Source organism: Bos javanicus, chromosome 2 (assembly GCF_032452875.1).
Source record: "Bos javanicus breed banteng chromosome 2, ARS-OSU_banteng_1.0, whole genome shotgun sequence".
Taxonomy (NCBI): domain Eukaryota; kingdom Metazoa; phylum Chordata; class Mammalia; order Artiodactyla; family Bovidae; genus Bos; species Bos javanicus.
Genome location: NC_083869.1, coordinates 134,994,517 through 135,017,570, shown reverse-complemented (window position 1 = coordinate 135,017,570; position 23,054 = coordinate 134,994,517). Strand labels below are relative to the sequence as shown.

At 61.9% G+C, this 23,054-nt stretch overlaps 1 protein-coding gene across 13 annotated transcripts in view; it reads left to right on the top strand.

Moving 5' to 3' along the window:
• Positions 1-23,054, top strand: part of ARHGEF10L (Rho guanine nucleotide exchange factor 10 like) — a 169,982-nt gene that overhangs the window by 135,378 nt on the left and 11,550 nt on the right. For all 13 annotated transcript variants that reach the window (XM_061395356.1, XM_061395293.1, XM_061395362.1 and 10 more), the window contains one exon: positions 5,691-5,839. In XM_061395356.1, the coding sequence (XP_061251340.1) occupies positions 5,691-5,839 (149 nt within the window). The remainder of the gene's footprint in view (positions 1-5,690; positions 5,840-23,054) is intronic.

Below are 23,054 nucleotides of genomic sequence, written 5' to 3'. Positions count from 1 at the left end.
CTTGTGGCAGCATAACCCCCATCTTCACGTGGGGCTCTCTTTGGGGAGCCTGTGTCCAGAGAACCTCTTGGACTCAGAGCCCCACCCTCCTCCAGCGTGACCTCATCTTAACCAGTTCCATCAGCACCCCTACCAGCAAACAAGGTCATGTGCTGGGTGCTAGGGGTTGAGGCATGAATGAATGAATTTGGAGGACACAATTCAACCCACCGGGGGTTGGGGTCTAACCACTGACTTTCTGCCTGGGGTTGCTCAGATCCATAAGAGCCACTGGGGACCGTGGACCCAACACCCTCGTTTCTGGAGTCCCACGGGTGAGCCAAGACCTGAGCCTCAGTGTCCTCCCAGGACTGGAGTCCTCCAGGTTTCAGGGGGCTTTGGCTGCTCTGGGCAGAGTGGGGTGCTGTCTGGCCTGGAGGAGGAAGTCGAGGTGCGTGGGCAGCCGTCCTGCCTTCAGACGTCTGTCCCCCAGATGTTTACCAAGCGCCCACTAGGCCCCGTGGATGTGGTGGCCAACAAACCGGCCGTGAGCCCACCCGCACAGCTTACAGAGGGAGACGAGACAGGTTTACAGATGGGCGAGCGAGCAGGCAGGAAGCTTACGGTGTCCTCAGGGGAGCTGCACGGTGTCGGGGGAGGGCCGGGCCCTCAGTGCCCAGGGTGGGACCCCGAAGCCGAGACTGAAGCGTCCAGCAGCTGTGAGATGGCTGTGAGGATTCTGGGGTCACCGGGTCCCCTGGAGCCCTGGGCTGTCGGAGCTGGGGGGCCTCAGAGTCCAAGCAGTGTGGCCGTGGCAATGTGTGCTGCCCTCAGGATCTCTGCTTATCGGCGCTCATTCCTTCCTTCCTTCACTCACTCACTCAGCAGGGACGCGTTCATGAGGTGCCAGGTGAGCCCGCCCCTGCCATCCTGAGTTTGGGCACAGCTGCCTGGACGCCCTCTGTCCATTCCCTGCACTCCCGGCCCGTCTCTGAGCAGAGACAGGGACTTGACCAGGCCTGGTGGGGCTGCAGGACTGTCCCTGGTTAGCCACTGGGGATGGGAGCCACAGTTGACCGTCGGAGGAGCCAGAAGACGGGACGGGTGAGGGGTGGGCTGAGGGGTCAGGCTGTCGGGATCGGGTCCCACTGTGAGAGACTGGAACTGCTGCTGCTTCTCCTCTCGGGGCCTTGATTTCCCCACGTGTAAAGTGGGCGCATGTTCCACCCCTACTCACAGGGTGGCTGTGAGCACCAGGGGCAGCCAGTCAGAGGCGCATATCACGGAGCTCGGGGACGGACGCGTGCCTCTCCCATCCCAACATCGTCATTACTGTCCCGACCACTTCCCCGGTGTTGGCTGCCCTTGGGCTCCTCTCGGCCTCAGTGACTGTTGCGACCACTCTCGGGGTGTTGGCTGCCCTTGGGCTCCCCTCGGCCTCAGTGACTGTCACAACCACTCTCAGGGTGTTGGCTGCCCTTTGGGCTCCCCTCAGCCTCAGTGACTGTCTCGACCACTCTCAGGGTGTTGGCTGCCCTTTGGGCTCCCCTCAGCCTCAGTGACTGTCACGGCCACTCTCGGGGTGTTGGCTGCCCCTTGGGCTCCCCTCGGATTCAGTGAATGTCTCAACCACTCTCGGGGTGTTGGCTGCCCCTTGGGTTCCCCTCAGCCTCAGTGACTGTCACGACCACTCTCGGGGTATCGGCTGCCCTTTGGGCTCCCTCAGCCTCAGTGACTGTTGCGACCACTCTTGGGGTGTTGGCTGCCCTTTGGGAATTCCTCGGCCTCAGTGACTGTCACGGGCACTCTCGGGGTGTTGGCTGCCCCTGGGCTCCCCTGGGCCTCAGTTTCTGTCACGGCCAAATTGGGGTGTTGGTTGCCCCTTGGGCTCCCATCGGCCTCAATGAATGTCGCGAGCACTCTCGGGGTGTTGGCTGCCCCTTGGGCTCCCTTCGGCCTCAGTGACTGTCACGGCTACTCTTGGGGTGTTGGCTGCCCTTTGGGCTCCCCTCAGGCTCAGTGACTGTTGTGACCACTCTCAGGGTGTTGGCTACCCTTTGGGAACCCCTCGGCCTCAGTGACTGTCACGGGCACTCTCAGGGTGTTGGCTGCCCCTGGGCTCCCCTGGGCCTCAGTGACTGTCACGGCCAAATCGGGGTGTTGGGTGCCCCTTGGCTCCCTCGGCCTCAGTGACTGTTGCGAGCACTCTCGGGGTGTTGGGGGCCCCTTGGGCGCCCTTGGCCTCTGTGACTGTGTCGACCACTCTCGGGGTGTTGGGTGCCCCTCGGCTCCCCTTGGCCTCAGTGACTTTCTCTTTGTCCTCCCTTCTGGCCTCAGACCCCCGAGGATCCTGTTGGGCTTTCTGCCCTGTAGCCCGTGGCGGGGGATGCCTGCCTCTCGGAGGTACCTTTGCTGTGACAGGCCTTGGTCTCCGTTCACCCAGCGTGCGCGGGTCCAGGCCCAGACGAACAGGCTGTCATGCCGGGCGGGTGTGACTTTGGAGGTGTGGGTGTCTGTTCTGGAATTGTGTACGGACAGCCGCTGGAGGGCAGGGAGAGCGAGGAGGGATGGACACCCCCACAGGCTTGGGGTGGGCAGGGTGCTGGCCCTGCCCAGAGCGCCCACTGATCCTGACTGAATTCTTAGGCTTGCGGCCTGTGGAGGCTGGTAAGATTCTTAGAGCCCAGAACTCTGGGGTGAGAGGTGATCTGCTTGTGACATGTGTCACCCTGCTGGCCACCAGGGGTGAAATTGAAGGTGCAAGTTGCTCAGTCGTGTCCGACTCTTTGCAGCTCAGTCGTGTCCGACTCTTTGCAGCCCCATGGAGTTTTCCAGGCCAGAATACTGGAGTGGGGAGCCTTTCCCTTTTCTAGGGGGTCTTTCCAACCCAGGGATCAAACCCAGGTCTCCCACATTGCAGGTGGATTCTTTACCAGCTGAGCCACCAGGGATGCCCCAGAGAACTGAGACAAATCCAGGGAGGCACCAGCGTTGATTCAGCTGAATTCCATCCCCTTGGGGGGCAGGTGGGAAAACCGAGTCCCAGCAAGGGAAAGCCTCTTGTTCAGGGTCCTACCATGGGCCCCTGAATCAAGGAATTCCTGTCCTGTGTTCTTTTTGATATAATGATGTTGGTGTTATTAAATCTTTTTTCTTTCTAGAAGCATTTTTAATTGGAGGATTAATTAATTGGAAGCATTACAATGTTGTGTTGGTTTCTGCCAGACAACACGTGAATCAGCTATAAATATATGTGTGCCTCCTCCCTCTCGAACCTCCCTGGCGTTTTTACATTTTAGCCATTAATCATTCTGTCCTGAAGCCAGGTCTCTTAAGAGACACCCAGCAAGTGGAAGGGTGGTCAGGACACGTGTGACCCTCAAGGGTATCAGACACTACCCCCTACCCCAGGCAGGCACTGTCCCAGGAGGGCAGAGGGCACGAGGGCCCGGGGGGCCGTAGCTGCTCCCAGGGCAGGGCTCGCGTGTCCGCTCTGGGGCGTGGTGCCAGCGTCCCTGACCGCTGCCTTCCTAACCTGCCCGAGTGGCGGGCGTTCCGGCTTCTGGCCGCTGGGGGGCGCTCAGAGCCCGGCTTTCTGTGGCTCTGGTTTCCTGGGGTGGGGTCATGGTCTGCTGTGGAGGCCCGGCTGCCTGTGGTCACTCTTCCCTCCTGGACTCCAGCCCTGGGCCCGGAGATCTTTGGAAACTCTTGGAACCTGAGAGAGCAGCCGGGAATGGGGGCCAGGGTCAGCTGAGTTGCAGCCCTGGCTGGCCGGCACGCCCCCGCCTGGGGTGGCTGCGCGCACGTCCCGGGCTCCCGGGCCCCTGCGGTCGCGAGCGTCCAGTGAGGTCCGCACGCTTGCGCAGGCGGCCGCCTCGAGGCAGGGACAGCCGACGCCCAGAGCTGCACGCGCCGGCCCTGCCCAGCCGGGGGATCTGGTCTGGTTCTTTCAGCCCTGCGCCTCGCTTTTCTCAGTGGTAAAACGGAAAAGAACAGAATCTTGCACCCAGGCTGGTGAGAGTTCATGGAAAGAGCGCCCGGCACGCTCACGAATAACAGAACGTGGCGACCGCTGTCCGCGCTTTCCCCGTGTTAAACGCGGCCGTTTCCTTCGAGCCCGGCCGCGTCTGCGAGGCGTGGGCGTGCCCATCACGCCTGCTTTACAGCCCAGGAAGCTGAGGTTCCCAGTGGCGGCGGCGCCTGTCCAGGGACGTGCAGAGGTTGAGAGGCTGCAGCCAGGACTCCGGCCCAGCCTGCGTCCCGCGTTCACGGCTGGGAAGAACCGGACGTGTGTTGATTGGGCAGGGTTGATGGGGGGGTGTGTGTCTGTGTGTTTCCTAACTCAGTTGAGCTAGGAATCTTCTAAGTTTAAGGGGGGCTGAAGGGGAGAGGAGGACCCGTTTCACGAAAGGGGAGGATGTGGTGGGGGTGGAATCTGCTCTGCCGCCCAGGGGCTCCTTTGTGGACAATGGTGCCCATCATGCCGCCCAGCAGCTGCCTCGGAGGGACGGCCTGTGCCAGGGCTACCGTGCACCCTTCCAGGGACCCTGTGGAGGAGGGTTGGGGGGGCTGGGCCCTGGCACGCAGCCCAGGCTACTTCCTCCCTCCTCCTCCCACCCCTCAGGGGTGGGCCCTACTTCCTGCTCAACCCTCCTGGCCCACCTGGTACCCCGGCAGGACAGGACAGCCACGGGGGTTCTGTGTGGCATCAGGTGTGACTTCAGAGCAGGGGAAATCCTTGGTCTGTTTCTGGGTGAGCTGAGCATCCCTGGGGTGGGCAGGGGAGAGCGTCATTCCACGCTGGGCCAGGTCCCTTCATCTGCCCATCTTCAGGTATCATGGGCTGAGGGCCGATGGCCTCTGAGGACTTCCTCCTTCCATACCTGGGGTGGTGGCATCTCTGGAGGAGGAAGGTCATGGGAGATCTCAGTAGAGGTGATAGAGTGCCTTGGGGTGAGTGAGAAGGTCTGTGAGAAGGCAGGACAGTCTCAGTAAGTTACGGTGTCTGAAAAGTCCTCAGAGACTGTCTTGTTGGTGGCGCCCTCCGCGTTCTGCAGATGGGGAGACTGAGGCCTTGAGGAGGAGAGAGAGGCTCTCGAGGTCCGCAGTGAGCTGCTGGCAGGACACTTCCCCTCGCGTCATCCTGCCTTCCTGTGTGGTAGCTGTTGATTAACCTTTTGGTCTCGCCGACCACTGGGGGTTTTCTTGAGGGCGGGGTGTGTGAGGGCAGATTTATTTCTGCTTCTGCAGCCCTGAGTACGGGGCCTGGCATGGAGTCGGTGCGGACTCGGCGTGCGTGTGGGGTGAGAGCAGAGGGCAGGGGAGAGGAGTGGAGAGCACCAGATGGGAGCAGGGGCTGGGGGGCGGGGCCGGGGCCAGGAGGAGCCTGGATCCTGGCTGGGAGCAGGGGCTGGGTGGCAGGGCCGGGGCCAGGAGGAGCCTGGAGCCAGGCTGGGAGCAGGGGCTGGGTGGCAGGGCTGGGGCCGGGAGGAGCCTGGATCCTGGCTGGGAGCAGGGGCTGGGGGGCAGGGCTGGGGCCAGGAGGAGCCTGGATCCTGGCTGGAAGCAGGGGCTAGGGGGCAGGACCGGGGCCGGGAGGAGCCTGGAGGCGAGTTCGACCCCCCGGAGGCCTAGTTTCCGAGGGCTGGGGGGCCCCAACCTGTCTGCTGCCTCCCACCCTCTGCTGACCTGCCGGCTTCCTCTCCCTGCAGGAAGCGTCCCCTGGGACCTGGAGAGCCCGCCCATGTGCCTGCCTGTGGGGCCGGGGCCCGTCCGCGCCCTGCTGAGCCTGGAGGAGGCCGTGTGGGCCAGCTGTGGGCCCCGGGTCACCGTCCTGGACGCCACCAGCTTGCAGACTCAGGTACAGGCCCTGCCTCACAGCTCGTGGCCCCAGGGGGCAGTCTCCAGGCGTCCCCTCTGCTGACCCCTCTCACACCCTGCCGGGCGCTGCCCTGGGCTCCCGGGGGTGTCTCAGGGTCGTCAGGGTTTCCTGGGCCACACAGGGGGCCGGGATCCCCGCGGGGCCGCCCCCTACCCCCTCCGACACGCTCCCTCAGGGCTGCCGAGAGGGGAAGGGTCCCCTGAGGGCTCCCTGGGCAGTGGGTTCGCTCCTCGGTCTTGTCTGCTGCTTCCCGGGGAGGTGGGGCTGGGGTCCCTGTGCCCCCAGGGATAGCCCGGACCCGGCTGTGCTGAGGGAGCAGCTGGTGTGGATGCTGGCACTCGGGGCGCCGGGCTCTTCAGCCAGTGTGGACCCCACGGGGAAGGGGCGCTTAGCCAGCACCGGGTCCTGCCTCGTCCCGCCGTGCGCGCTGCTGATCTTCGGCCGCTGCGATGTGGGCCGTGTCTGGGGGTCCTTCCCGGCTCAGCCTGGACCCTCTCCTGTCACTGACCAGCAACCATGCCCAGCCCCTTCGCCACAGCCCAGGCTCCACCCTGCATGGTGTTCTGGTGGCGACCCCTATTGCTTGATTTGCTTGGGTTCCCAGCTTGGCCTCCAGGCCGGGGGGAGCCTGAGCCTGACCCTGCTGCGTGCCTTCCTGCCAGGACCATCTTTCCTCTCCCGCTTGGTCCTGCCTCAGCTTACTTAGCAGCCAGGCAGTCTGGGCTGGATCCTGCATGACAGGTCCTGGTTTGGCAGGTGGAGACCCTGAGCCCAGGGAGCTGAGGGTGAGCCCCGAGACCTGGGGTTGAACCTCAGGGTCCCTGTGCTAACTCACCGTCTCTGTCGAAGCTTGAGGTTCAGCCTTTGCATCCATGCCTTCCTGGCTCAGCCTCCCGGTCCTGGGCCCTCATCTTCTGGGGCCTTGGGGCCTTGTCTGTGAGCCCACGTTTTCCTGCCCCTTCCCCGGGGTCCCTTCGCCTCTGTGTGAGGTGATGCTCGGGAGCCCCAGTCCTGGCCAGGGAGGTGTTTGGTTAGCGCCCTTCGGGGCGCTGGAAAGGGAGGTGGGGTGGGTTCTGCCCGCAGCACCTTGGACAGCGGCGAGAGGCCGCGCTGTGGGCGAAACCAGAGGATTTGGGTGCGGAGCAACTGTCAGGTTTTGAGAAGCGGGTGGGGGCTCATGGTGAAACCTGGCCTCCCCCCCACACCCCCGCTTAGGCTTGCGCCGTGGCACCAGGGACCTTTGACCTCACTGCTGGGGCGGGCTCTGGTGGGGGAGGCCAGGGAGGGGCCCACCGGGAGGACACTGTCGGCCCTTCTCTGCGTCTGGATTTCCTGGTCCTCCTTCTCCCTGGCAGATGGGTGGGCACGGGGGGCCCTGACTAGCTGCAGCCCAGACCCCCTTCCCAGCCCGGCCCTGTCACTGCCTTCAGGGGCCTCTCACCTCCTCGGCCTTCTGGGAGAAAGATGACCAAGGGAGGTGGCTCCCCGGGGCAGCCGGGGTCACTGATGGGCCTGGGTCTCAAGGCATTTGGGAGGAAGAAGGATGAGTGCCCCCTGCATCCCCCCAAGCAGACCCCTGCTGTCCCCTCGCCAGGGCCAGTGTCTTCCCAGATTTTTCCTGGGCTTGGGGACATGGCAACCCACTCCAGTGTTCTTGCCTGGAGAATCCCAGGGATGGGGGAGACTGGTGGGCTGCAGTCCATGGGGTCGCTAAGAGTCAGTCACGACTGAGCGACTTCACTTTCACTTTTCACTTTCATGCATTGGAGAAGGAAATGGCAACCCACTCCAGTGTTCTTGCCTGGAGAATCCCAGGGATGGGGGAGCCTGGTGGGCTGCCGTCTCTGGGGTCGCACAGAGTTGGACACGACTAAAGCGACCCAGCAGCAGCAGCAGCAGCAGGGGCCCTACTCGGCAGTGGTGGATGGGCCTCGTTAGTGTTGTAACCGCCTAACTCGCCTCCTTCCTGCCGGGTGTGTGGTGTTTTGGGGAAGTCGAGCTGCTCCTTTGGAGTCGCTGGTGTTGGTGGGGGGTGTGTGTGCATCGCGGGTCTGCCATCCCCTTGCTCCGCTGGCTGGAAGGCCCCCTTCTGCCGACAGCCTTCCCAGGAGCTTGAGACAGATGGATGAAGGGAAAGACAGGGCCCAGGCGTGACCCTGCCCGCCCTCACCCGATCCCACCCCTCACCAGCGGCTGCACCGTCCTGCCCAGGCTTGCAGCCCAGCTCCGGCCCCACCGTCCCCAGGGTGGAGGGGCCACAAGGCTCCATCCAGCGCGAGGCTGCCATGATTTAAGATTAGTTTGGACCACCCACTCTTAGAAAGGGGATCAGTGTGGCCCTTGCCCTGCTCTGCACGCACGGGGGTGGGGTGGGCATCGGGCGGGCCCTGGGTAGGGGGAGGCAGGCCCTGGGTGGGGGGAGGCGGAATGGAGGAAGGGGCAGCTGAGGAGGCCCCGCAGCAGGGCGCGAGGGGGCCTGGAAATGGAAAAGTTTGTGTGGGTGCGGGTGGGTGGTTCGCCTTCAGCACATGCCATCCTCCGCACAGTAACGAGGAGACCGCCATGCATATTTAAAGAGCCTCGCTCCGCCACTGGCTCAGAGAAGAGGCGGCCGGCCCGCCTCTGCGCCGGGCTGTGGAACGGCCTTCTGGCTGCTGCTAGTGACCGCCAGACCCAGCCGGGGGCTCTGTGCTCCCGGCCAGAGGACTGGCCTCCGGCTGGGCTGCTGTCCAGACTGCCCTGGTCCCCAGGGCTCAGGCACATCCTCACTGCGGGGCATGCCTCCGCTCAGAGGGCTGTTGTGCCAGGCCGTCTCCCGGGACCAGGAGCCCCCGGGGGACTGGGGGTCCTCCACGCCAGGGGGCCGGGGAGGCTCCTGGCGGCCCCGGGTGTGGACGCCCGGCTCTGGCCGATGTGAAGACATGGGGGTTCATTTAGAACTGTGTCAGCACAAAGGTGCTTTCTGCAGTTTCTCCACCGCCAGGAAGGGAAATAATAACCAACACACACTGAGTGCTTAGCGTGGACCCGGCCTGGGGTTAAGCGTTTTACACGTCTCAGCCCACTTCACCCTCAAACCACCCTGTGAGGTGAGTACTTTAATTATTCGTACTTTACCGATAAGTGAACAGAGGCCCGGAGAGGGTCAGTGATCGCCCAGAGTCACTCAGCCAGGAGGAGGCCGAGGTGGGATGGGAGCCCGGGCGTCCGCCTCTGAGTCTGCTCTGAAGTCCCGGGTTGGCCGCGGGGGGCAGAGGGGCGGTCTCCGGGGCCACACCGTCCGCCACAGTCTCTGTCGTGTGTGAGTCTCGGGCAGTGTCATCCGTTTAAGTACCACTTTGGCCAAAAAGTTCGTTTGGGTTTTTCTGTAACGTCTTAATCTCCACCAGTGTGTCTTCTGGGCTAAGGACATGCCCTGTTCATTTCCTGGCATCTGTCTGGCTCCCACAGCAGGTACTCTGAGTCAGTGGTCCCGGAGGATGGATAGGAGGTGTCCTGCCCGGCAGGCCTTAGCGCAGAGAGAGGGCTGGAGGGGTGGGCTGGAGGGAGACCTCATCTCAGCTCTTCAGGAGCTCGGAGCAGGCCTGGGATGGTCAACGCCAGCCCAGGGAGGGCAGGCCCATGGGGGGCAGGCCCATGGGGGGCAGGCCCAGGATGGTCAACGCCGGTCCAGGGAGAGGAGGCCTGGGATGGTCAATGCCAGCCCAGGGAGGGCAGACCTGGGATGGTCAATGCCGGCCCAGGGAGGGCAGGCCCGTGGGGGCAGGCCCAGGCCCTGTGGGGGCCCAGGGGAGGAGAGAGGGCTTCCAGACCAGGGAGGAGGGGTGGGAGCAGGGGAGGTCTAGGCGGGGCAGGTGAGATGGAGATGGGGGCCTGGGGGCGGGGAGGGCCAGGCCGGCTGTGTGGGCGGGGCTCCTGGGAGTGGCCCTGGGCTGCTGTTCCATTAGGCCCGCTGGCCTCGCAGCTGCCCCAACCCTGCGGATTGCGTGGGGTGGCGCCCAGCCTGTCTGCATTGGCTGCTCGCCCCCAAACTGCTTGTTCAGCCCCTTGATCCCCGCGGAGGCCGTGGCGAGGCCTGTTAAATAATAATGTAGCTCACCAGGGCCTGTGTCAACACTGCATCCTCCGTGTTCATTATCTCGATTGCCACCTTCAAAGTCTAATCCAGTCGTCTGGAGTTCATTTTAACTGATCGCTGGAGGGGACGCGGGTCTGTGGGATGACTGTTGCATCTTAATTAAAAAAAAAAAAGAATCAGGACAGGAGGCCTGAAGCTTGTGGGGCGCTCTCCGCCCAGCCGGCGTGGTCGGGGCCCCGGGGCAGGGCGGGGGTCTCCCTCACCTGAGGAAGATGGCGGTCGTGTTGGGCGCGGGCGAAGGGGCTGAGCTGGGTGGGTTTCCTGCTGGGCCCCTTGTACCGAGGGGGATGCCCACTGGAAGGTGGGGTCTCTGGCCTCTGCTCCAGGCCCCGCTGGCCCCTCTGCCGCCCTCTGAACGTGCCAGGCTCCCTCCCCATGCAGGCAGAGGCCTCCGCTCTTGCCCTGCCTGGAGCAGGAATGCCGTGCCCGCGGGCTGTCCCTCGGGCGGCTCCTTCCCGTCCCCCAGCCTCGGCTCGGCGGCCAGCTCCTTGGTGGGCCCTGCCCGACCTCCACCCCGGCCGGGGTCTGCACACGTCAGCGGCTTCGCTGTCCCCAGAGGATTGGTCACCGTCTGCAGTTGTATTCCAGATGGCTGTTGTCTCTCTGCACCCACCCGGCCGTAAAGAGATGAGAGCAGGGAGGGGCCTGGTCTTTTTTCTGTTTTGTTGGCAGGATCTTAGTTCCCTGACCAGGGATCGAACCCAGGCCTGCTGCACTGGGAGCGCAGAGTCCTTCCTAGGCAATGGCCCGGGGGACGGCCCACGGCCTGTCTTGTCCAGCAGAGCTTTCCAGGGCCGTGTGCGCGCCAGCCTCTCGGTCAGTGCTGCTGGGCGCTTGCAAAACCACCCCCCAACCCAGGGCTGGTCAGCAGGGCAGCTGCCCGCTGCTTTACATGTTCTTTTGGGGCCAAATGTTGAAAATCTGGGTGGGAGGCAGCTTGGGGCTCTGGGGCCAGCTGGGAAAGCGGCCCGGGAGGAGTTGGCCTCGGAGGCCGCAGATCAGGGAGGGAGGTCGCAGTGGAAGAGGCGGGAAGGGGCCCAGGGAAGGGACGGGGCAGAGGGTCTGGAGGCGGGGCAGGGGCGGGTCCCGCTCAACAGCGGCCACCAGCGCAGGGCAGAGGGGCTCGGCAGTGGCACGGCTGTGCCCCCCCGGCCTGCCCCCTGCCAGCCTTGGCTGCTCCCCTTCTTCCCAGTCCCTCCTGGGTGCCATTGCAGCAAAACAGGCCTGGGGTCGAGGCTCCCCCGGCCCTGCCTGGAAAGTGCCGGAACGCAGGGCGCCCGGTTGGGCCCCGGGCCTGGCTCCCACCCCGTAGGGCTCTCGTGAGAATTGATGGGGGCAGCCGTCTCCCATTAGTCTCCGACCCCACCGCCCCCCAGAAGCTTGTCTGGACCGCCTCCTCCCCCCATTTCGTGGGCACTGGGTCACACCTCGTGACCTGCAGCTGCAGCACCAGCGGCGGGCCCCTCTGCTCCACAGCGCCTGACTTTTGGGGGACGGTTAGTGGGAGCTTAACCGGATGGCGACCCCGTGGGAAGGACCACGTCTGGTGGGCTCCCACAGCCCCCACCATGTTCCTGGGGCTGGGAGCAGGCTGATGCATGCTCTGTGAAGGGTTGTGAAGACAGCAAGCATTTCTTTTCCTTTCCTTTTTTTTTTTTTTTACTTTTTCTGGCCTTGCCACGTGGCCTGTGGGATCTTCCCCAGCGGGGTTGAACCTGCGCCCCCTGCATCGGAAGCACAGAGTCTGAGCCACTGGATGCCAGGGAGCCCAGGCAGAGGGCGTCTCGCTCAGGGAGGTGCGCTCCGTCTGGGGCGGGTCAGTGGCCAGCTGCAGAGCTCCACTCTGGCCGCGGAAGGCGCTTCCCCACGGGCGTGCTGTTGGCACTCCGGCCTCTGGGGGCCCAGCGCCGCCTGTCCGTCTGCCTCCCCGGCACCTGGGTGCTGGCTGCTGATACCAAAGTGCGCCAGCAAAGAAACTCCTCTGCTTCCTGGGCACCGGCGCCCACCAGACCTCCCCTGCGCATCCCCACACCCACCGCCTTCCCCACCCTGGTTTTCACGTTTAATGCCCAAACTCAGTTTGCATGTATTAGCTGTTGTAAATCTATCATAACAGTGTGACGCGGCATGAATAATGCATCGCTGGGCTGTATTAGTTTTCTGTCTCCTATCTTATTTATGACATGAAACGGGTGGGAATTTGCAAAAGCGAAATTCAGGCGCAGGGCTTTTTGGGTAATGGTATGCAAATCGGCGTGAGGGGCGGAAAGATTCACTAAGCCCGCGGGTGTCCAGGGGCCTCCGAGGCCCGGAGCCCTGGTGTTCTGGCCGCTCAGGCTTTTGGGTCCGGGGTCCTGTTACTCTATGGAGTTGTCTCAATTCAGCAGTTTTAATTATTATTTTTTTTAATGTGTCTGTCATCGTTTATCGTTGTCATCCTGTTCTTTTTGCTTTAATTAAAAGTTGGCAGGTGAAACTTGAGAAATTGATTTTCTAAAGGTTGCCCTCCAAAGGAGTGTGAGTGTTTTCTAGCAGCACGAAGGACTGAGGTTAGATGCTCAGAGGGACTTCCTCTTAGGCCGCTTCTGGAGGACGGAGTGTGGGCCTGGGCCTGGGGCTTCCTTCCTAGGAGGGTGCCGAGGGGTTGAAAGGGGCTCCCAGCCATGGTTGCGGCCTCTGCCCTCAGGTCTGGGGCTGTGGGGACCCACCTCGAGGGTGCCGGGCGGGGCTCGGGGGGCTTAGGGCCGGGGTCTAGCTCCCCTTCTTCTCACCGAGACTGCAGGGCTTTCTTCTAACAGTCGGTCTCCCCTTGCCCTGAAAGATGTAGGTTGAGGGAAGGACTTCATGGTTTAAAAAAAAGTAGTTTGACGCCCTTGGCCGAGGGAACAGGTTCCAGGAATCCATGGAGGGAGAAAGGGGAGAGGGTGCAGGGAAGGCAGGGTGGGGCGGGGTGATGGTGGGAGTACAGCCTGGGGGCTGAGGTGGGAGGCAGGGGATGGCAGTGGCTGGAGGGCGGTTCTCTGCCCCCCGAGCCCTGTCCCCCCGCGTCTCTGGCTGTCCCCTTGCACGTAGCTCTTCCGCGTCCCCCACCCCCCGAGGTTATTCTCCCCCCGAGCCCTGCTGCAGAATTAGGGGAGGAGACACCATAGGAGCTGTTGTCCAATGCCCTGGGATTTGGCGAAGACACAGCACGCCGTGGATGGAGCCACGGGATGCCAGGCCTCGGGCTGGGCCTCAGCACAGTGGAGACTGGACGCTCGGGCAGGAGGGATCACACGGGGAGAGGCTTGGGCTGGTGCCCAGTGTTGAGGGTGAACACGGTCGGTCACATGATGGCCTTAGCAAGCCTGGCTGCAGGGCTGGGGGAGGATCTGCCCAGTGGGAACCTCGAGAGGCATTGCCTGCTGCCCCTGCCGTGGTCTGAGTGGGCTTAGACGGTGGGTCCGTGTGGGTTCAGGAGCCGGTCTGGCTGGTTCCAGTCCCTGGCTCCACTACCAATTGCCTCGGTTTCCCCATCTCTAAAATGGGGAGAAAATTACAGAACCTGCCTCAGGACTCGGCACTGAGATGCACATTGCACGTAAAACTCCCAAGTCCTGCCCGGTGAGGAGTCGGCCTTCGTTTTGTGGTGAATGCAGGACCTCCTCAGGGTCACAGGGACCCCCCAGGAGGTGGCAGCCCACGCCCTCCTCCAGGGGATCTTCCTGACCTGAGGATGGAACCCACGTCTGCTGCACTTTCCTGCATTGCGGGCGGACTCTCCACCCACCGAGCCACCCGGGAAGCCCTGGTCCCCTTGCCCCCCGCATCCAGCCCCCCGGCACGGGTCCTGGCTTCGCCTCGGTCAGCGTGCATCCTGATGTCTCAGGGGACCTCTGCATCCAAGGTGTGGATCTGCATGTGGTCTGAGGCACGGCCCTTCCCGGGGCCTCACCCCGCGTGGGAGGGCGGGACGCTGCCTGGCAGGGCCCGCTCACCTTCTGTACTGAGCCCAGGGGCCCTGGGGTCCAGGCTGTCCTGAGCAGGGGCCCGTGGGTTAAGCAGGTGCCGTGGGTGCTGAGTGCAGGCCTGTGAAGGGGGGGCCTGGACTAGCGCCGTGTGGACTGGCTTGGGCAGGACGGGCGGGTGCAGTGCCATCCGTCCCTCGGGGCTGGGATCAAAGCCAGGCCTCCGTGGTGGACCTTTCTGGAATGGAGCTTCCTCACGCCTCGCCCTGCTCCGGCCTGACCACCCCGGCTCCCTCTGCCCTGGCGGCTCCAGCCTCCACGCCTGCTCCGGGCTCCAGCAGCGGCCCCACCCTCTTGGACCGGCCCCCCGGTGGAGCTGTGATGAGGGGGTCCCAGGGTGAACGGCACCCCTCTCCCGTGGGTTAAGGCTGTTGGAGACTCACCCAGAGGCTGGCCCGGCTCTTAGTGAGGAGGAGCCCGTGGAACCTTTGCGGTGGTCCTCCGATTGAGCCCGCTCAGTCGCGTCCCGCTCTTTGCGACCCTGTGGTCCCTTCACTGCCCCCCTTCTCAGTGTGAGGAGAGGGGAGACAGGCAGGAGACAGTGAAGAGACATGCTCTGGCCGCGCGACATCCCAGCAGAGGTGAGTCGGGCGTGTGCTCAGCCCCGCGCTTCCAGGACGTCGCTGCCCCGCTGAGTCCTGGTTTGGTCTCCCCGTCTGACAGAGGCTCTGCCGTCCCACCTCCGCTCGGGCGGCGAGGGCGCCCAGGAGCAGCAGGTGCCAGCTGCCCGAGCCATCTTCTGCTCGGTCTTCACCTGGTCCCCGGCTCCCTCCTCCGCCTCCAGGCTTCGGCTGGCTTCTACAATGAAGGGAACAGAAGGAGATTAAATAGGACTAATGAGGAGCGTGCCTGCAGCCCGGGCTCTGAGGCGTCTTCCAGCCGCACAGGGGATTTCAGTTTGTGTTAGTGGTTCTCGCGTTGTTTGTTTTTGTCCATCGTCGTCGTTTATTTTCTGGTTCTCGCTGTGATTTATCCGGGATGTTGACGTTGAGTTCTGTTTATAGAGACAGAACGTGTACTGCGGTAGCGGGACAGCCTCCCTGCTGGGGGCGCTCCCTGTGGGTCTCGCTCTGGGTGTGGCCGCGGTGCCGAAGGGAGTCTGCACCCACTTCCTTATGTGCTTAGTGACAAAGGCACCTCTGTTGCAGGAATTTTTAACTGTGGAGGGGTGAGTGGTTTACAGACACTTGAGAGATGTTGGTAAAAACTATTGATCATCTTTCTAGAAAAATGTACCACGCACACCAAATCTTTGCCCAGTCCATTCGAAAATGGCTTGTTGAAGACAGGTTTGGGACTGGCTGTCGGTCTGGGGCAGGGACGTCGCCCATCACTCTGTCCCTTCTAGGTTCCGGGGTGGCCCTGAGCCAGGAGACCCCGCACTTGTTGAAGTCTCTCGTTAGACAGGAATGGCCTCGTCCCCACGTTACAGATGGATAAACTGAGACCCAGAGGCTTTAATGGACTTGCTGGTAAAAGGCAGAGGTGCAGGCACGCCTTAAGCCTCCCTCCCGGCACAGGATCCCTTGGTCTTGACCAGGTCAGATTCTGGAGGCAGAGTGTTAAGCTTTGGACGGAGCCCTCCAGAGGTGTCTGTCCGTGGAGGTCAGGTGTGTGCTGTGGAGTCCTGTAAATGGGTGACCAACGGTCCCATTTTGTCCAGACAAGGAGTTGGACTCCCAGTGCTACAGCCGGGGCCTGTCTGGGCGTACCGGGGTGAGTGTGGCACCCTGCGTCGGAATCCTGGCTTTCCCCCTGAATTTTCCAAACACTGCACCTCTGTGAACGGCACTCAGCCTCTCAATCTGTTTATTTCAGCTGTGAAATGTTGGTGAGAATAAGGCAGATAAGGGAAGGGTATTGTGTGTTAATTGCTTTTAAAAGACCACCTCTGGCCGCTCGGTTCAGCGGCTCCAAAAGTGACCTCTGGTCTCAATCCCGGGCTGTCCCCTGCCTGGCAGGGTTGACCCCACAGCTTTCTCAGAGCCTCAGACCTGCCTGTTAGGAGAGGGTGGAGGGGGATGCCCTGCTCCCAGCTTGCGGGGGCACCGAGCCCCCCAGGCGGAGGCGAGTTGGGGAGGTGCTGGTGGGCGCTCCGTGGGTGGGTTCTGGGCCCATGACTGGACCTCCCAGGTGAGTGGGGACCAGGAAGCAAGGGCCCCTTCAGCCCCCGCCCTGCGGGGCACTCGGCAGGAGGGTGTCGGGGGACGGCCACACGCCCCTGCCCTGCCCCTGCCCGGCGGATCTCCTGGGCTCACCCTGTCCCGTCCTGGGTTCTTTCCCTCTTCTTCCATGAAGACCTCCGGGAAGATGAAGTGCCCCGCAGGGCGTGGACAGTTGGCGCTCAGCGGGCCCTTAGCTTTGCCGGCCTCCTGGTTTTCCTCCGCAGCTCCCAGCCCCCAGAGCCCCCAGCCCCCTTTCTGGCTCCGTGGCATGATCTCAGCCCTAACGACTTGGAGTGCTGAGCTGCTCACCCTGGGAATTTATGGAAATAGGCCCAGACGCGTCACCTGGAGGCGGGTAAATTGTGCAGGATGCAGCTGGGCTGGGTCAGCCCTGTCTGGGACGGGATCGCTCACCTGAGACCCTCCGAGCAGTGGTCTGCAGCAGCTGCAGGGAGAGGCCGAGGGGCCCGGCCCTGTGGGCAGCCGCAGGACCCCGGCTCCGTCCCCGCTGCCTGCCCACTCCTGCCCGCAGCCCTGTGCTTGGGGCCCTCACGGCCCATTGGCCGTGTCCCGTGAACCACCTGGCACCCAAGGCAGGTTCTCCCAGCTCTGTGACGATTGAGAGAGGAGACCCAGTTACCCCGTGGAGAAGGGCTGGAACCACAAGGCAGCCCCGGGCCCTCCCCTACAGCGGCCAGCCTTTTTTTTTTTTTTAATAACTCCTCCTACCCCCACACAACTTTAATTTTTCAATTTTTATCGGAGGATAATTGTTTTACAATATCATGCTGATTCCTGCCACACAGCAACACGAATCAGCCTCAGCTGTACGCGTGCCCCCTCAGTCTGGAAGCTCCCCACCCCCCACGCCATCCCACCCCTCCAGGTGGTCCCAGCGCTGGGCTCAGCCCGCTGGCCGTCTCGTTTGCATATGGGAGTGTGTGTGTTTCCACCTCCACCCGTTTCACCCTCTCCTTTCACCGCTGTGTCCACAAATCCAGGCCCCATGTCTCCTCTGCTGCCCCGCAAATAGTTCCATCGGTAGCGTCTTTCTAGATTCCACGTGCACCTGTTAATATACGACATTTGTCTTTCTCGTTCTGACATACTTCACTCTGTACCATGGCTCTGACGCTTGTACCCCGTATCATACATAAACACACACGCCATTTGGGACTAATTCATTTAGAAGCCAGCGGCAGATGTCTTTACCTGTCACACTAAATGCTTCAGCAGAGCCCTCTGACCGAACTTCAAAAGCATTATCGTGCCCGGGAACGTCGCGTGGGTCTACTGCCCAGGGACCCGTTTTCCCAGTCTGTCCCCAAAGCACCTTTCAGGGCCACCGCGCCTCGCCACCTCCAGCACCCGGCTGGGAATCCCACGTTGCACCTGATGGTCGTCGTTCTTTTGTCTCCTTTTATTTTTTAAATAACTTTATGTGTTTATTTACTTTTGGCTGCACTGGGTCTTCGTGGCCGTGCGTGGGCTTTTCTCTCGTTGTGGGAGCGGGGGCTGCTCTTTGTGGCGGCACGGGCGTCTCATCGGGGCGGCGGCTCTGGGCACGTGGGCTCAGTAGTTGGGGCTCTCGGGCTTAGTTGGTCTGTAGCATGTGGGGCCTTCCCAAATCAAGGATCGAACGTGTCTCCTGCCTCGGCGGGCGCATTCTTCACCCCTGAGCCCCCAGGGAAGCCCTCATCTCCTTTTAATCTAGGAGAACGCCCCTCCTTTTCCAGTGTGTGTGGTCTCCGCGAGAGTGACTTTTTTGAGAAGTCCAAGCCCGTGTCTCGTCCAAGGTCCCACCAGCTGGAGTTGCCCCACCGTTCCATCCTGATGAGGTGGGAGCGTCTGGCCAGGTTCTCTGCAGGGAAGCAGGGCTTTCCCGTCACGCTGCTGGGAGGTGGGAGGGTGTCGGCTGGTCCCATCGTTGGTCGCTTGGTTGAGGTGGGCCCTGCCAGGTGTCCCTGTCATCAAGGTACCAGCTTCTCTTTGTAATTACTGTGGGCAGTTCTTGCAAAAACGGGAGAATACTCTGTTCCTCAGCGAATTTTCACTGCAAACTTTTATTTAAGAGGATTGTCCTTCACGGCCACATAACTACCCTCCTTGACTACCACTTCAAACGCATGGATTACTTTTAAGGCCTGGCGAGCTATCATCCAGGACCACTGCTACTAGTTTTGATGCTCACATGGTCTCAGACTCGGCCGTAAGGCGCCCCTTGTGCTGGCTCCTGGCTCCTTTGGATGCTCCCCATCACTCTTTGGTTGCCCCCTTGCTTTCTGCCTCTGAGGACACTCTGCACGCACCTGGCACTTCCCCTGCCCCAGTCACCATTTCTCCAGGGCTCCCTGCCTGTTTCCCTTTCACGTGGGATGGTATTTAGAAACCAAGGAGGGGTGTGCTCACTGCCATTGGGGTGCACAGGGCCAGGGGGAAAAAAAAATCTCAAGTTCATACTGATACCTCTAACTCAATCCAAGGTCGCAGAGCTCTCCTGTCGCCTCTCAGGCTACGCTTGACTCTTGCTGTTTACCCCCCGCCCCCCTTCCCGTGTTGCTTAGTGGAGTCCAGCTCTTTGCAGCCCCATGGACTGTAGCCCGCCAGGCTCCTCTGTCCATGGGATTCTCCAGGCAAGAAGGCTGGAGTGGGTTGCCTTTCTCCTTCAGGGGATCTTCCCGACCCAGGGATCTAAGGCTCATCTCTTGCCTCTCCTGTGCTGGCAGGCAGACTCTTTGCCACTGCCGCCAGCTGGGTAGCTCCGCCGCCGACCCTGGCTCCTAATAATAGCGTGTGCCTCAGCCACGCAATGTGGTTTCAGGGTCGCTGTGCCTGTTCCAGCACCACCACCACCCAGCCTGCTCAGCAGAGTTCAGGGTTTCTTCGTGGATCTTCTTGTCCTTAAACACGGACCGAGGCTGTGTAGTCAGAGGGCAGGTTCCCAATCTGCTTGAATGGATTCTTCTCTATGTGGGTGTGACCATGTGCCAGTAAAACTAGATTCAGCAAGACAGGTGTCAGGCTGGTAGAGCCGGAGGGCCACTGTGTGCAGGCTTGTGGTCCAGACTCGCATCCTAACAGAGCAGCTCCCAGTGCCAGGGAGGCGCCAGTAAACGCCTGGAACATGGGGGCCCCGTGGGCAGGAAGCGCTGGGCCTCCTGGGCCCAGAGGAGGGGCATGACTGGGCTGGTGGTGCCGGTGTGCAGGGCACCTTCTTCAGAGACCAGGCAGGTAGAGGCCTCTTACATGGTAAGGTAGCGCCCCACTTCTGCCCGCCCCAGACTGGCCAGAAATTAGAGGAGGGGTCCAGAGGTGAGAAGGGGGAGCCACGGCCTGGACTTGGGGTGCCAGATGGGTAGCGTTTCATCCAGCCTTGATGGATGGCCTGGCTGCCTCCCGGGAAAGGATTTCTGAGCCCCTGTCTCCAAACACACCATGTTTGGGAAACAAAATGAGGTGTGTGCCTCTCAGCACTGAGCCCCTGCCACCCAGGGGTGCTGCACTCAAGCGCCCTCAGCCCCCTGGGGACCCACGGTGCCAGGGTGCCACCCATCCCTGCCCCATATGCCCAGGAGGCCCAGCCAGGGCACCCAGACCCAGCTTCCCCCAGCAGGCTGCTGGTGAGGGGAGGGGTGCTGGGCGGCGCGGAGGTGACTGAGGAGTGAGGGGGGGGCTGGGGCTGCCGCCGCTCATGCCCATCCCTGCCCCGCACCCCGCCCCTGCCATGCCTCACCATTGGACTTGGCAGGTTTGCACAGGCCTCAGGCAAAGCCCTTTGGGCCTGGAGACAGACTTGTTACGCCTCTGGAGAAATGAGCCTGGATTTCCACTGCTGACTTCTCTTTTAATTAGATTCCGACAGCAGCGTGCAGGGCTGGCTGGCTGCAAAGTCAGGGGCAGCTTTCCGTGGGCCCAGGTCTCTCTGCACTTGCAGTGCAGTCTGGCTTTTTAGGAGTCAGGAAATGCTTCTGACCTCCCTTCAGGAGCCAGGCAGGAGTCTCACACGCGTGTGAGCACGCACCCACCTTCCTGTTGGTGTCTGTGTGTGCATCCGTGTGTAAGTGTGTGTGTGCCGGTTTTTGGAGAAGTCTGCAGACAAAGCCTGCTGGGGGCCCCTTCCGTCCAGCTGCCCTGTCCCTTCACCCTGTCCCTTCTCTAGGTGGCACTGTGGATCTGGCCGCAGAGTCTCACCTGCGATGGGGCTGCTGGTGCCTCGGCTGGCGGAGGGGGTGTCCTGCTGGAACCCTGTGCTCTGCCTGGGTCTGGGCCTTCAGGAAAGCTGAGTGCAGGCTGCTGCAGGAAGATAACCCCCCACCCCACCAAAAGGGGTTCTTTCTTTGAAGAAGAGCTCCTCTAGAGAAAGGAGCTTCCGGCCAGCGCTGCCGGGGCTGAGTGAGAGGCCAGAGACATGGACGTTCCCCTCCTTGCCCTGCACTGCATGGACGGTGCCGGATTTTTGGAGGCCGTGGGGGGCTGGGCCTCCCCCTCCATCCCAGGGGCTCCTTGGCTGAGCCTCCAGCCCCGGGGCCTTCTCTGGGGCTGGGGAGGGGTGCTGAGGAAGGAGGAGCAGAAAAACACCCCCACAGAAGGCCCTAGTCTGAGTCCCCAGTCTGAAAAGGAGGGAGGCGCTGCCTGGCCTCTGAGCATGCCTGGCCTGATAGCAGACCCCCTCCTCACCCCCGCGCTGATACGAGACCCCCTCCCCCCGCCCCCTCCCCCGGCCTGATACAAGACCCCCTCCCCCCGCCCCCCTCCCCCGGCCTGATACAAGACCCTCCCCCCCCACCCTGGGGAGCCCCCTCTCCGATGGACGTGACACGTTCCCACCTCAGAGGAGCTGCAGCTTCTGCCCTCAGGCCCCCCTCAGGACCCTGGACTTTGCTGTGACCCCAGCCCGCCCGGCCTCCCCACCTGGCTGCAGAGTCCTGCCGTCAGGGCCGGGCTCAGAAAGCGCCATCTCGTCGGCCAGCTCGCAGTCCTGCCCGCCGGGGCCCCGCGTCCTGATCGGGGTGCGCACCAAGCTCACTGGCCTGGCTCCCCCTGGCTCCCTGGTGGAGACCCCCTGCCCCAGCTTCTTTATCGTGGCGGGAAACCTCTGGTGGTCTGAGCCGGGACGGACCTGGGGCTGAGCCAGGGTTGGGGTGATTGCGGCAGAAGAAACGGAGAGCCTTATTGCCGTTTCTCACTCGCTGAGCCCGTGCGAGGCCCAGAATTCCTGCCTGCCGCCACATAGCTCTCAAGTGAGCTTCTTCCCGAGGTGAACCTGAGCTGGTCGCTTAGCAGGCTGGGCCCCGCCCTCCCTTCAATCAGTCCACCAGGGTCCTCAGGGCTGCCTGGCATGACCCAGCCCCGCCTGCCTCTCCCACCTCTGTCTGGCCGCAGTGCTCCCAACAGACCCAGTAACGCGGCAAGTTCATTCCTGCCCCAGGGCTTCTGCACTTGCTGCGTCCTTTGCCCAGAGTGTTCTCTCCCCTACCCCGTATCCCAGGGCTGATTCCTTTACGTTTGGTAAATGCTACTTCCTAGAGAGATTGTCCCTGGCCACCCAATCTTAATGGGCTCTCAGTATTTTTCTGTGCAGTGGTTATCACTATTGGGAGTAACCTTTGTCTTAACCGTGTGGGCTCCTTGGTTATCCTTCACCACGTATTCCCAGCATCTAAACCCCTGCCAGGCATATCATAGGGTCTCCAGAACATCTGCTGCACGAAGGAGGCTGTATTAAGAACACCCAGAAGTCCCTATAACCCTTGTGACAATCTCCACCTACAAATGGGGAGATGGAGGCGCCAGCCTGGGAGGTTACTGAGAAAAGGAGATTTAGCGGCAGGTCTGATTCCACGCCCATGTTTTAGCCAGCATCTCCTAGGGTCATGGGCTTCCACCCAAATCTGTTCTTTATAGAAAAAAAAAATGGAAAAAACAGAAAAGAGGAAAGTCACCATGTTCTGCCCTGGAATAATCCTCACTGTGCAGGCTTCACTGCCCGTCCCCCTTCCCTCCCCTCCCCCTCCCTCCCCACCCCTCCCCCCTCCCTCCCTGCCCCCTCCCTCCCCGCCCCTCCCCCACCCCTGGTTTTGGAGATGGCCCTTTTTGTTTCTTTTTATAATAACTGCTATGACATTCTCGCTTTTCTATGTTCATCACCTAGTCTCTAGACGATAACACGATGTTGAGTAGATGGACGGTCCACTGGGTGGATGCGCCAGAGCCACCTGACTGTCCCCAGTGGTCAGGCATCTGTCTAGTCTGCTCTGCTGGGGGTTGTTGATGTTTAAGTAACAACCCAGTATCGTAGCTGGATTTCAAGCATCCATCCATTTGCTCTTTGATCAAATTTCACTGTGTGCTGAGGTGTCTGCCGGGCACGCTGAAGGGCCTGAGGCTCAGTGTCTGTCCTTGGAGTCCATGGACCAGAGTAGGAGAGAGCCAAGCGTGGCCAGAGTGGAATAGATGTCGCCGGGCTGGAAGGTGGCAGGCAGAAGGCCAGTGCAAGGGTGCCTGGGGTGGGCCTCGTGGAGGCCAGGTCTTCAGGTGCTGCAAAGCTGTTCCCAGCAGGGCAGTGGGTGATGCCCGTTGCAGGCAGGCCATCGCGAGAGCAGTGATGTGGCTGCAGAGTGTGTCCTGAGCATGCTTTGGGCCCGGGCTTTGGTTGGACAGGGAATGCAGGAGTTGGGGCAGAGCTGGGCCTGAAACGCTGAGCTAGGGAACTTGGATTTTCTTCTGAGCTGGATGGGAAGCTGGGTGTTTATCTCCTTGCTTTGCAAGAGTTATTTTTTTAAGATCAAACTTTCATATACACCTGTTTAAAGGAAAATCAAATAGCATGGGAAGGTTTATCTGGAAAGGCCCTTCCCACCCCCCATCCCCATCTCCAGTCCTGC